This window comes from Bos grunniens, chromosome 9 (assembly GCF_055505025.1).
Source record: "Bos grunniens cultivar Pamir isolate PY7600 chromosome 9, Bosgru_T2T1.0, whole genome shotgun sequence".
Classification (NCBI taxonomy): Eukaryota; Metazoa; Chordata; class Mammalia; order Artiodactyla; family Bovidae; genus Bos; species Bos grunniens.
Genome location: NC_141173.1, coordinates 75,269,016 through 75,283,486, shown reverse-complemented (window position 1 = coordinate 75,283,486; position 14,471 = coordinate 75,269,016). Strand labels below are relative to the sequence as shown.

At 38.6% G+C, this 14,471-nt stretch overlaps 1 protein-coding gene across 7 annotated transcripts in view; it reads left to right on the top strand.

The window, feature by feature from the left end:
• The first annotated feature begins 878 nt into the window (after positions 1 to 878).
• Positions 879 to 14,471, top strand: part of BCLAF1 (BCL2 associated transcription factor 1) — a 30,862-nt gene continuing 17,269 nt past the window's right edge. For 5 of the 7 annotated variants that reach the window (XR_015133249.1, XR_015133250.1, XM_086317993.1 and 2 more), the window contains exons 1-6: positions 879 to 1,004; positions 8,562 to 8,652; positions 10,321 to 10,434; positions 11,224 to 12,135; positions 13,307 to 13,972; positions 14,125 to 14,294. Coding sequence is in view for 5 of the 7 variants with exons in the window: in XM_086317993.1 (XP_086174119.1) it covers positions 10,331 to 10,434; positions 11,224 to 12,135; positions 13,307 to 13,972; positions 14,125 to 14,294 (1,852 nt within the window). In the remaining 2 variants the exon portion in view is untranslated. The remainder of the gene's footprint in view (positions 1,005 to 8,561; positions 8,653 to 10,320; positions 10,435 to 11,223; positions 12,136 to 13,306; positions 13,973 to 14,124; positions 14,295 to 14,471) is intronic. The other 2 variants (XM_086317994.1, XM_086317992.1) reach the window with 1 other exon arrangement.

The window sequence follows — 14,471 nt, the reverse complement described above, 5'->3', positions numbered from 1 at the left end:
CGCAGCTAAGTCTTAATAGAAAATGTGCTATGACTCTTACTTGAAATTTTATCCAAATGAAAAAATGTGGCTTCCCTTATTCATAATCTGGTTTATATTTTTGGCAGATTAGGTTGTTTCTGGACCAGCACAACTGATCGTTAAGCTTCGTGTTTTGCTTTATTTTTATGCTCAAACCAACGTCTCGAGGCGTCTAAGTGGTAATGCTTTAACCACGTCCGAGGACAAGAAGCAACCTCTGACGCAAACCGCCAGGATAGCCTAAGCCACTTCGGAGTACTGCAGCGTGAACTCCGCTACGGGTGGGAGAGTTGGTGTGACGCCACTCAAGAAACGGACGCAGATCGTGGCCATTTTTCTACTTTCTAAGTGCGTCTGGCATATTTTCTATCAAACAAAAAGCTACACTTCCTAGCTTACAGTTGGCGTCTGAGAAAAAACTCGGCGCTTCCGGGCAGAGAGACGCAATGTGCTAATAGAGTCCGTGTCTCTTCCTCAGTGTGAAATTATCCTTTTGTTTCCGGCCTGGTCAGAGTTGGTCCCACAGAAAAAATAGACCAGACGAGCAAAAGTAGGGGCAAAAGAGGTCAGGAGGGTTCGCTCAATGCAAACCAGAGAGACCAGCGAATACCCCGGTGTGGAACCACAACCTCACATCACCAAAACACCCCGCCCACTTTCTACCGCCACCCTGGCGGAGGCGGCTGATGAAGACCGGAAGGCGGAGCCGCCAGATCATCGCGCGAGACCAGCCACGCGACTTCCCAGAAAGCCTCAGGCAACATCTTTACCGCGGCCGGAGAGCGGGTTTAGGGCGGTGGAGTGGGTGGGACTTGGTCAGATATTTAGCGGCACCGGAGGCCACGCCCCAAATCGGAAGTGACGGAGAGGAGCTAGCGCGTCGAAGATACCTCTATGGTTTTCCTCCCGTTCTTGAGTGGGGAAATGGCCGCTGTGTAGTTACCGGTGAGATAAGTCCCGGGAACCATCCTTCGGCGTGTCAGGTAGGCCTTGCGTTGCGTCCATATAACTCAAAAGGCAGTGAATATCGAGGAGGAATGAATATTACTGAATCTTTTGTTGGTAGTGGCGGGTTGGCGGTGACAGGAGAGCCCAGGAAACGTTGCGCCGTTATTTATGCGTTTCCCAGCCAGTTTCCCTCAGGCTTTCGAGGCACTACGGGCCGAAAAGGTGGGGGGTGGGGTGAGCAGCGAGAACCGTGCGCGCGCGCGCGCCTGCGAGCCTGGCTCGAGACCCACAGACCGCGCGGCCTTCCGTGCGCCTGCGCAGATCTGCGTTTTCAACCCTTCCCCCATTTTCCTCAGTCCGGACCTCTGCGCGTGGCCGACTGAAAGCTCTCCCCGGCGCACGCGCGCTTCCTCTTCTCTCCCTTCTCCGCCTACGGCTCCTCTGGCGGTCCGAGGTGCAACTTGTGTTCGTTTCTCATTGGCTGGAATCGCCACCTTTCTTTCCGGCCTGAGAGGCTTGGACAAAATAACTAACCTGCAACAAAGTGCTTTGGGTAGGTTAACCCCTTTTCGCGCCCTCTTTTAACTCCTTTTCCCAGGCTTCACGCTCCCGGTCGGTTTACGCCTTGATTTTGTTACTCTGGTTTGTCCTAGGATCTCGTTCCGCGCTCTCTGACCCCGGCATCCGCCTCCGGCTTTCTGGGTTGCGGGAAAATTTTTCTTCGGGTTCCCCTGGTAACTGATTTGAAGCGAGAGTGCACTCTTGACTCTAGGATTTGGTGCCTAGTTACTAGCTTGGGCAGCGGTCTCAGCCGATGGGTGTAAGGACGGCCCTGCCACCTCCGGGGCTAAAGGGCAGTTCTGGAGTATCCGCTAAGCCACGTCCTTCATGCAGATTTAGCCACTGTACCTTGTGAGAAAAGTTGCATCCGCGATTGGTGGTATAAATGGATGGATGGGAGTGGTGAGTTGAGGTTAGGGACTTTGCCATCATAAATCCTTGGTTGGCTTTATTTAAATTTTAAGGTGTATCTCGTCAGAATCCAGCAGTACTGGCAATTACTTTTCTAAGTCAAACTTTATTTATTTTATATATATGTATAATTTTAGAAGTGAAAAAACTTGAAATTAAATTTGGAGGTAGATATGACCAAAAATGACATACAGAGATGAGCTCCTTCAGTCTTGTATTTTTTTGTGCAGCAGCGCCTCTTAAATTTGGGGGATATTAAAAGGCAAAACAGTTTATTTCTCACTGTGAATTCTCATTCAGATTGGACTATAGCTGGAATGGTTGGGCTACAGTTTAGACAAAGAACCTTTACATAGGAGGAAACGCTACCAGTTTATTTGCAGTTTTATGTGATCCTAGACAATTTTGGATAACTAATTGAATGGAAGGATTATGTGTCCGAAATAACTTACTTTAGGTGAGTAAACTAAAGCCTGTCTACTGATGGCAGTTAGCATCTTGTTTTAAGAATACCACACTTTCATTGTCACATTGTGGTAGTCATGGGAATCCTCCTTGATTCAGATAATTGTGGCAAAGGAAATTTTTTGGCTAGAGCTGATTCTTGAGTTGGAAGAGCAGTAGTGTTTCAGGACTTGGAGATAGATCTCTGAAAACTTGTGACTTGGGTAGGCTCAGGTTTAGTTCAGTGTATTGAATATGGGCGGCTACCTATACTAGATTAGCTATGTGAGTGACAACTTGTGTTAATAGAAATGGAAAGTCTTTTCGCTTCTATTATATATAGAACTTCGTATTAGGGTTTTTCAGAAGCTGCATTCAGAATCATTGGGGAAGGACAGGGAAGCCTGGCATGCTTCAGTTCATGGGGTGGCAGAGTCAGACACGACTTAGCAACTGAACAACAACCACAGCTATGTAATTTACAGTGATTTATTAAGTGACAAAAAAGTGGATAAGGAAATTGGGAAGTCCAATTGTCTCTGACTGGTAAGTGTAAATGTTTAGGTTATAGCTGTAGGTTATGAATTTGTTCATTTTTCAGTTCAAGTTTCTTAAACAGTGGTTGTCAGTGTTAGCCCCAGAATGTTAAGTAGTTAATATTTTCTTTGCCCCCAGCTGGAAAAAAGTCAACAAACGTTGTTCAGTTGTTAAGTCGTGTCCAACTATTTGCGACCCCCATGGACTGCAGCACACCAGGCTTCCCTGTCCTCACCATCTCCCAGAGCTTGCTCAAATCCATGTATATTGAATGGGTGATGCCATCGAACCATCTCGTTTTGTGTCATACCCTTCTCCTCTTGCCTTCTTCACTCTTTCCCAGTTTCAGAGTCTTTTCTAATGAAATCAGCTCTTTCGCATCAGGTGGCCTAAGTGTTGGAGCTTCCTTCAGTCCTTCCCATGAATATTCAGGACTAATTTCCTTTAGGATTGACTGGTTGGATCTCCTTGCAGTCCAGGGTCCCTCGAGTCTTCTCCAATACCACAGTTCAAAAGCATCAGTTCTTCCATGCTCAGCCTTCTTTATGGTCCAGTTCTCACATCCATTCATGACTACCGGAAAAACCATAGCTTTGAATAGATGGACCTTTGTTGGCAAAATAATGTCCTCTGCTTTTTAATAATGCTGTCCAGGTTGGTCATAGCTTTTCTTCTAAGGAGCAAGCATCTTTTAATTTCATGGATGCAGTCACCATCTGCAGTGGTTTTGGAGCCCGAGAAAATAAAGTCTGTTTCCGTGGTTTCCTCATCTATTTGCCATGAAATGATGGGATTGGATGCCATGATCTTTGGTTTTTCAGTGTTGAGTTTTAAGCCAACTTTTTCACTCTTCTCTCTTTCATCAAGACGGTCTTTAGTTCTTCTTTGCTTTCTGCCATAATGGTGGTCTCATCTGCATATCTGAGGTTATTGATATTTCTCCGTGCAATCTTGATTCCAGCTTGTGTTTCATCCATCCTGGCATTTTGCATGATGTACTCTGCATAGAAGTTAAATAAGCAGGGTGACAATATACAGCCTTGATGTAGTACTCCTTTCTCAATTTGGAACCAGTCCAGTGTTTGATACTAAATATTTAATATTTTCTTTGCCCCCAGCTGGAAAAAAAAATCTACAAACATTAATGTAATAATAATACAGGTTGACATTTGTGTGTTATTTCGGAATTTTCAAACCTTCAACTTGATCTAGTATTTCTCCATATACTAGTTTAGCTCAGGCACTCAGTTGTGTCCGACTCTTTGCAACCTTATGGACTGCAGCACGCCAGGCTTCCCAGTCCACCACCAACTCCTGGAGCTTACTCATACTCATGTCCATCAAGTCGGTGATGCCATCCAACCATCTCATCCTCTGTCACCCTCTTCTCCTGCCTTCAGTCTTTCCCAGCATCAGGGTCTTTTCCAGTGAGTCCATTCTTCGCGTCAGGTGGCCAAAGTATTGGAGTTTCAGCTTCAGCATCAGTTCTTCCAATGAATATTCAGGGCTGATTTCTTTTAGGATAGACTGATTGGATCTTCTTGAATTCCAAGAGTCTTCATTGATGCCAAAGCATCAGTTCTTTGGCGCTCAGCTTTCTTTGCAGTTCAGCACTCAGATCCGTACATGACTGCTGGAAAAACAATAGCTTTGACTAGACGGACCTTTGTTGGCAAAGTAATATCTCTGCTTTTTAATATGCCGTCTAGGTTAATCATAGCTTTTCTTCCAAGGAGCAAGCGTATACTAGGAGGAGGCCAAAAAAGGTAGAAAACTTTTTAGGGCCACATGAACCAGGGAGTGGCACAATCTGGTCTGGAATGCAGGTATTCTTTTTCTCAGTTCTGCATGCTTTTTTCTAAAGCAGGCTGCCAAGGAGCTGGACACAGAATCAAAAATTTGTGACTAAACCATTTTTTTTTTTAAGCTTTTTCTTAAGGAAATATTCAAGCACAAAAGTGGAATATTGAGCTGTTATTTAGGCTTAATAATTATCAGCATTTACCAACTTTAACATTATTTGCTTTTTTTTGAGAGTGCTTAAAAATTATTTTATATTGGAGTATAGGTGATTAACGTTGTGTTAGTTTCAGGTGTAAAGTGATTCAGTTATACATGTGAAATCTGTTCTTTTTCAAATTCCATTTTTCTGGAGTATTTTAAAGCAAAATTCCACTCATTTTATTAAGCATTTCTTGAGTTTGGAGCCTTAGACCACTTGGCCATCCTCACACCCTGTTAAGCATTTCTTGACTTTTTAAATAATGCTGACTAATGCTATGCCAAAAATATTAAATATTAATCATTTGAAGTGAAATTAATAAACTTTGAATATAGACCATGTGCCAGATAAGTCATTTCTATTTATTAGTTTAGTACATTTAATCTTAAGCCTATGAGTAAGTACTGTTACTAGCTTTATTTTATATCTGTGGAAAGTGAAGCTGAAAGAGATTAAAGTAATTTGTCCAAAGTTGGGTAGCTGGTTAATTGTCAAACCAGAATTTTGAACCTAGTCAATTGGAGTAATAGTCATGGGAGGTATTTTTAGGATTATTAAAGATATGAATAGCAGTAGTTTCCAAAAATTTGGAGCCCACATCCTGAATATGCTAAAATTAAGACTGGGCTCAAGTACTTACTGTTACTTCAACCTTCTAATTTGTCTCCCTTTTCTTTGCTCCATGTGGTTCATGCTCTATACAGCAGCCATCTTAAAATGCAAATAAATAAGATGGTGACACTTCCCAAATCAGACCTTCTAGGACCTTCCCATTACAGTTAGAGTAAAATCTCGACTCTACTCTGGCCTCCTTATTAGATGCCATTTGATTTAGTCCTTTCCTGTCTCCTGCCTTATCTTGTACCCTCTCATTGATCACAGTACCTCAGCCTTCTTACAAGTTTGTCTTGAATTGGTTAAGTTTGTGTCCTTTACCTAGAATGCTTTTCTTGGATCTTTGCAGTGTTCCTTCTCTTTAACTTGTTACCTTTTTAAAGATGGTTCAAGGATCCACTGTAGTAGTCCTCCTCTCCATCTCTTGACATCACTTTGTGTTCTTTGGTTTCTCTCTTCCCCTGGCTTGAACGTAAGCTCCAACAGAGAAGGGAACTTAATGTCTCACTTAAAGTCCTGTATTTCCTACAGTAGTAGTGTCTGGCTTCTGATAGTCTCCTTTGTTTAAATTCATATGAATTATGAAAGCTTAAATTCATCTGAAAGGTGGGGTTAAATATGTAGCTTATGGGATTATGAGGATTAAATAAGGTAATTTTATTTAAAGTCACCTAGCACAGTTCTTCAGAGAAGGCAATGGCACCCCACTCCAGTACTCTTGCCTGGAAAATCCCGTGGATGGAGGAGCCTGGTAGGCTGCAGTTCACGGGGTCGCTGAGGGTCAGATATGACTGAGCAACTTCACTTTCACTTTTCACGTTCATGCATTGGAGAAGGAAATGGCAACCCACTCCAGTGTTCTTGCCTGGAGAATCCCAGGGACGGGGAAGCCTGGTGGGCTGCTGTCTGTGGGGTCGCACAGAGTCGGACAGTGACTTGGCAGGGACCTGTCGTGTCTCCCATAATATATAACACAGTGCTTTGTATATAGACTTCTATTTAAAGTAGAAAAAAGGCAAGCTGATTACAATTTTTGTACTGTCTTAAATATTAACAGTATTAAATGTTAATTTGTAATGTATATTATTAACGTATTATGTGTCATATTTTGTATATGATCATTGAGTTTTTTGTATGGATGCTTGAATATATTCATTGATTGTGAATAAGAAGGTACGTCTGCTAGGCTAACAGCCTACAGCCCCTTTTCCCTCACTTTGCTGTTTCTAGCATATATTTTCTTGGTACCTCAGAAAATCATGACTTGGAGTAAAGAGAGACTTGGCAATTGGTTCTTCTTTGGATATACAGAAACTAAAATAAGCCTTTTAGAATTGTTTGGGGGTAAGTGTTGGTTAAAATGAGCCTTGTATCACTTCCAGCAGTGAATCAGTAGTATTGGACTTCTCGGTCAGAATAAAGTTTCATAACAGCCTATCAGTTTAAAAGATGAGAGTTTTTCTCTGCCCACTTGGGGGATCTAATATTTTTAAAACTAAACATAGGAATACTTTAGAAATTTTTCTGTTTAATGTATCCGTGTTCTTTTGTTTTTGCTAATTTTTATTTTGCTATATTTCCCATACTTGATAGGTTCCTATTCTTTCTTCCTATCTTAAAAATAAAATAATTCCCTTAGCTGTAAGGCCCTGTATAAATATTTAGGGAACATGTTCTTGTTTTACCAGTTTAATCTTATTTCTTCTACTTTGTGTTTTCATTTTTATTACATTTTTTTCATTGGATCAATAATTTGATAGGACAGATATTAATGTGGGTTTTTTTCCCACTTAAACTGATTTATTAATTCCTTGAGTGTAGTCACATACAATTTTGTATTGTTTAGTTTCTGATCCCCTCGTAGTTTTGACTGTGCTTTGTACATAGCTGAAAATGTGTGCTAAGTCATTTCAGTCATGTCTGACTCTTTGTGACCCTATGGACTGTAGCCCTCCAGGCCCCTCTGTCCATGGGATTCTCCAGGCAAGAATACTAGAGTAGGTTGCTATGCTGTCCTCCAGGGGATCTTTCTGACCCAGGGAACAAACGTGTGTCTCCTGCATTGCAGGCAGGTTCTTTACTACTAGCGCCACCTGGGAAGCCCCATAATTGATAATAACTGAATTTTATTCATAAGGCTAAGCATTTCAGTAAATACTGAAACTGCTCAATACTTTGTGTATAACTTAAATTTATTTGCATAGTAATGTAAATTAGTTTCGGAAGAGCTCTGGCTTCCAGTTGATACTTGTTTCATCTACTGGCTGGTTGTTTTTTTTTTTTTTTTTGAAACATCTGGTATATAAGCAGCAGCAGCATGATAGTTGTTACATTAACTTTAAAAATCGGCTTCAAATGAAACTGAACTATATGAAAGGAAGTGGTCAGGAGAAAATAAGATAAATAGCATTAAAGTAAACTCAAACTATAGTTGTTATAAACTGTAGCATTATGAATACTAACTGTAGATGGTAGTAGTTGAATCCTAAGTTGTGTCCGACTCTTGCGACCCCATGGACTGTAGCCTGCCAGATTCTTCTGTCCATGGGATTCTCCAGGCAAGAATACTGGAATGGTTTGCAGTTTCCTTCTCCAGGGGATCTTCCTGACCCAGGGATCGAACCCAGGTCTCCTGCATTGCAGGCAGGTTCTTTACCGACTGAGCTGTGAGGGAAACCCTTACTATAGATACATAACATGTTATACCAAGATGGCCACTTACGCTAACCACTTTGGAATTTTCTGATAGGATGACAGTATAGCTTCTGTTTTCTAAAGCCTAGATCGCTAAAATTAGAACTCAAGTGCTTGCATTAAAGGTCCTGCAGTTTCATAATGCACTGCTGCATTCTGATTAAAACAAAAGTTAAATTTCTTTAAGCTTTTATGGTTAAAAACTTATTTCCTGATTCAATATTCTGTTCCTGAAATATTTAGTGCCTTTAGCAGTGCTGAGTGATAATATGTTGTAAATAGTGGATTTTTTATCATAATTCAATTTTTTTTTTTTTATCTTTGCTAGGAATTTAATTTCTCAGAACATTCTCTCCAGGAAGAATCTTACAGTATCTCAAAGACTTCAGTTGACTGCTTGATCCTGCATAAAACCCAAGGTAGATGATTAGTTTTTCTAGTCTGAAGTTTGGACTTTTTAAAGAAAATGTGACTTCTGAACCTAATGATTTAGACCGATTAAAAGTGATATGGTCTGAAACTTTTGTTACGGTGACTTGTATGAAGTAAGCCAGATTTTTAAAGTTTTAGGGAAAAGATTCTCTTTTATTTCTAGGTTGTATATCTGCTTCTACTTCTATAAACACATCTACTTAAAGACTCAAAACACAGTTATTCAAAAATAATCAGGACAAAATAGCTCTGCTTATTTAACTTATCTTTTATGCGTACAAGAGGAGTTCCATAACTTAACTTTTTCCCCTTTACATGGGTGTTAAAGTTAGGTTTGATTGCTTATTATGTGCTGAAAATTGTTTTAAGAATATTACATGTATCAACTCATTTAATCCTCTCTACATGTCTGAGGAAGGTACTGTCTTTATATCTTAACTCACTTGGAATTAAGAGTGAGAGAAGATGAAGCTGGTGTTTGTCTCTTTGAAGACAGTTGTGTTTTATTTTAGAATAAATATTTGTTTGAAACCCATTGAATTTGTCATTTATGTGGCTTTTTTGGTGAGGAAGTATGCAGACATCATTGCCTCCTCTAGTTTATCTCAATACTTTTCAAAAACTTTCATACTACTGAGCAAAGTCTAATTAGGTCAAAATGGTTTAAATACATGGCAACTGCAGGCTATTAGGAAAGTTTAGTGAGTTGATTTTTTTGGGAAAAAATACTTAATTTTGTGTAAATTAGTGAAAATTTAAAATAGTTGTAGCAGGAATAAACTTGGGAGATGTGTAGGTTTAATTTTGTAAAGAGTAGATCTTATAAATTAGTCCTGTTACTAATTTCATGAGGTCTGATTATTGCATTAGATACTAGCTAGTATTTAGAAAAGTTAGAATATTGGTGTACGGGTTCTCTTTTTCTTGCCGTCCCAATCTCTTCTTGCAGCAATCTCTTTAGTTTCTTTTATCCTTTTTCATCTTTTCACCAGAAAGCTATAGGGTGAACTAGGCATTGTCACATAAGTCCATTTTTATTTCTACAGTCATGACTGTTGAAAGCAGAGCTTTGAGCTCCAGCTGTTAAGAGACTTAATGACCTTTATTCTACTGGGAGACTTATCCATCACCATTCCAAGCAGTATTGCATACATGGAGTGGTCAGTTTAGTCCCATTTCAAAGCCATAAAGCACTTATGATGACAGCTGGGTAGGTTTACTCTGTTTTTTAATATTATGTCATTTGTATTTTCTTTTCAGGTTTGTTATCTGTAATACTCTGATATTATTTATCTTTTTTACAGGAGAGGTAGGCATTTGTATTGGGCATGGAATAACATCTAACGTACTGCTGCAGTCTGATGTCATTGCTCTTTCTGACTTCTGCAGCTGCTGCCTTTTTTTGGATTGAGGCACATAAGTGGAAAAGTCCATAGAAATCTTCTGTTGTTTCTTTACAATACCTGCCATGCAGGTGCAAATACAGTTTTAGTTAGGGATAATTGACTTAGTACTTACTTGAATAATGATGGGTAATATCCTTTGGGAAACTTAATGTTTTATAAATTTAATTTGTATCTGAAGATAAGTTAAATAATAGAAACTACTTCTCTTGCATTGTGATTTTAACCTTTTTTGCCCTCTCATTTGCCTAGGAGAAAAGAAATGGGTCGCTCCAATTCTAGATCACATTCTTCAAGATCAAAGTCTAGATCACAGTCTAGTTCTCGATCAAGATCAAGATCACACTCAAGGAAGAAGAGATACAGGTGAATTACTGTGCTTTTACCTCTTTAAATTATAATAATCATACCAGCTAACAGTTATAGATTGCTTACACAGGCAGAGTGCTAAATTCATTAACATGTTTTAGTCTCCAAGAACACTGAGAGTGGATCTGTTGTTTAGAATTAGTTCACTGGGGAAACTTTGGATGAATTTCCTGCAGATAAAGGGGAACTGTTGTAATGTTAAGAGATGAATTGGATAATGTAAGAATTATTTGGCAGTAAATAATCTTTGCTATTTCATAGTTTCTTGTTTCTGACTCTGAGGTCTCAATAGGTTTATTCTTTTATATAAAAATGATTGACTCTGGTGGTTTTTCTTTAAATGGTAATACATACTTAGCATGGAAAATAGAAACAAGTTAAAAATAAATGACCATGATCTTATTATGAATTAATGTTAGTTTCTGATTTTTCTTTAGTATTTTTCTTGACCTAGCTTTTTATTACATATACATTTAGCCACTAATGAATATTCTTCCGTGGCATTACGTATTCTTTTGACATTACCACTTTAAGTGCCTGCATGAATGTGATGTGTTAGTGTGTCCCATTGTTGGATGTCACTTTTTTCCCCCGTTTTCTCGATATATACCTTAGAATTGAGATGTTTTTCATTGAAAATAATAACCTTTAACTTTTATATAAATGAGGGGTTTTTTAAAAAAAATACATTTTTAGCTTTGACGTCTTATTTGCATAATATATTCAATCAGAATGGTACAATGGAATAGTTTATTTTTCTTTCATTGATATTTATTTCATTTTTAGTTCTAGGTCTCGTTCCAGGACGTATTCAAGATCTCGTAGTAGAGATCGAATTTATTCTAGAGATTATCGTCGAGATTACAGAAATAATAGAGGAATGAGACGACCTTATGGATACAGAGGAAGGGGTAGAGGGTATTATCAAGGAGGAGGAGGTAGATACCATCGAGGTGGTTATAGACCTGTTTGGAATAGAAGACACTCTAGGAGTCCTCGACGAGGTCGTTCACGTTCTAGGAGTCCAAAAAGAAGATCCGTTTCTTCTCAAAGATCCCGAAGCAGATCTCGCCGATCATATAGATCCTCTAGGTCTCCAAGATCATCCTCTTCTCGTTCTTCGTCCCCTTATAGCAAGTCTCCTGTCTCTAAAAGACGAGGGTCTCAGGAAAAACAAACCAAAAAAGCTGAAGGGGAACCTCAAGAAGAGAGTCCTTTGAAAAATAAATCACAGGAGGAACCGAAAGATACGTTTGAACACGACCCGTCTGAATCTATTGATGAGTTTAATAAATCATCGGCCACATCTGGTGATATTTGGCCTGGCCTTTCAGCTTATGATAATAGCCCCAGATCGCCCCATAGTCCTTCACCAATTGCTACACCACCTAGTCAGAGTTCATCTTGCTCTGATGCCCCCATGCTCAGTACAGTACACTCTGCAAAAAACACACCCTCTCAGCATTCACATTCCATTCAGCATAGTCCTGAAAGATCTGGGTCTGGTTCTGTTGGAAATGGATCAAGTAGATACAGCCCTTCTCAGAATAGTCCAATTCATCATATCCCTTCACGAAGAAGCCCTGCAAAGACAATCACACCACAGAACGCTCCAAGAGATGAGGCTAGGGGACGTTCCTCATTTTATCCTGATGGTGGAGATCAGGAAACTGCAAAGACAGGAAAATTCTTAAAAAGGTAAGAGTTAAGAGAATTTAGATCATAATAGTAATATTTCTCTGAATTCTGTTTGGATTTATGTTTTAAAATTGCATTGTGATGTGTATTTAAGTATTTTTACTTGTGACTTCTTTCTGTTTATAAAATAATTCCAAGTTGATTGTAAAGTGTTTTAATGTTTATGAAGATAATTCATGCTCTTCCTTTTCATTTCATCCATTTTTTAAGTCCAGAATTAAGAATGTAAATGAGAAGTTGAAAGTGTTAAAGCATTGAAAGCTTATTTTGTCTTCATCATTATAATGTGACCTACATAAAATAATGCAGTTATATATTCTTGTGTGGTAGTATAAATAGTCCAGCTGCCAATTTTTAATAAATTTTCCTGACTGTAGAAAAGATAATAAATGGTATTTCTTATTGACTCCAGTAACATTTCAGAGAGATGCTTGGTCTAAATGCTAATTTTAAGCATTACTAAAGGTTCCTTAATGAAAATGGATTGCTAAGGTAATATGGTTGGTTTTAAGTAAGGAAATACAGCAAGCTTGCTATTTATTTTTTTAGTGCTTCCCAACCTAAAATTAATTTTTTATTGAATTGATATGTAGTTTCTACTTAATATTGCCAGAAATCATTTTCTACTGAAAAGTATATACATGAATTATTTTGTGATTTAGATAGAATAGTAACATCTAATATTAACTACACTGAAGTCCACCTTTTTGAACTCTTACTTAGTAGATATGTTAGTGAAATTTTGAGTGTAATAAGTAGGATTCAAATAGATAAATATATTAAATAGATAAGTATATTTTAAGTATCAGATAAGTGTATTACAGATAAGTTTTTAGTAGTTCTTAGTCTCAAAAATTAAACTTAAGCTCTGTGGAAATTTGGATTTGTTAGTGCAGAATTGTGAACTATGAGTAAACAAGTTTTTGAGAATGGCTTTACTTTTTTTTAAACTTCAGAAGTCTTAATGTGTGCATTTATTTAAAAACTCAGCACATAAGCTTTATGGATGCTTTTAAGGCTTTCTATAAGTGGAATCTGAAAAAAGCAATTTTCAGTAGGATTTTTTCCTCCTATTACTGGCCCTGTGATATTGGGAAGCACAGTTAAGTATGTAAGTGGTCCAGAATGAATGCAATCCAGAGTTACCATCCTCTTCTTTGCTTATTCACAGGTTCACAGATGAAGAGTCTAGAGTATTCCTGCTTGATAGGGGTAATACCAGGGATAAAGAGGCTCCAAAGGAGAAAGGATCAGAGAAAGGGAGGGCAGAGGGTGAATGGGAAGATCAGGAAGTTCTAGATTACTTCAGTGATAAGGAATCTGGAAAACAAAAGTTTAATGATTCAGAAGGGGATGACACAGAGGAGACAGAGGATTATAGACAGTTCAGGAAGTCAGTTCTTGCAGATCAGGGTAAAAATTTTGCTACTACGTCTCATCGGAATACTGAGGAGGAAGGACCCAAGTACAAGTCCAAAGTTTCATTGAAAGGCAATAGAGAAAGTGATGGATTTAGAGAAGAAAAAAATTACAAACTTAAAGAGACTGGATATGTAGTAGAAAGGCCTAGCACTGCAAAAGATAAGCACAAGGAAGACGACAAAAATTCTGAGAGAATAACAGTAAAGAAAGAAACTCAGTCACCTGAGCAGGTAAAGTCTGAAAAGCTCAAAGACCTCTTTGATTACAGTCCCCCTCTACACAAGAATCTGGATGCACGAGAAAAGTCTACCTTCAGAGAAGAGAGCCCACTTAGGATCAAAATGATAGCCAGTGATTCTCATCGTCCTGAAGTCAAACTCAAAATGGCACCTGTTCCTCTTGATGATTCTAACAGGTAATCCACATTGCTCCCCAGTAAATAATCTGTGGGTGGTTAGTTAATAATCCAGTTAATTATCTTATTTTCTGACCATACTTCCCATTTTCATATTCAAACCAATGGTATATTTTGTTTGTATGTGTCTGTCTGTTACCGATATGCTCCAGACCTGCTTCCTTGACTAAAGACAGACTGCTTGCTAGTACACTTGTCCATTCTGTCAAGAAAGAGCAAGAATTCCGATCCATCTTTGACCACATTAAGTTGCCACAGGCCAGCAAAAGCACATCTGAGTCATTTATTCAACACATTGTGTCCTTGGTTCATCATGTTAAAGGTATGTTTAGTATTGTGAATTATATTTTTCTTGCAAGTAAAAAAAAATTAACAGCTATGCATAATAATAATGCACCCTAGGGCTCTATGTAGTCTCTATTAAAATTTTGTATAAATAACACTTCATAAATGAGATACCAGTCTTGGTAACATTAACACCTATTTAATAAAGTGATTT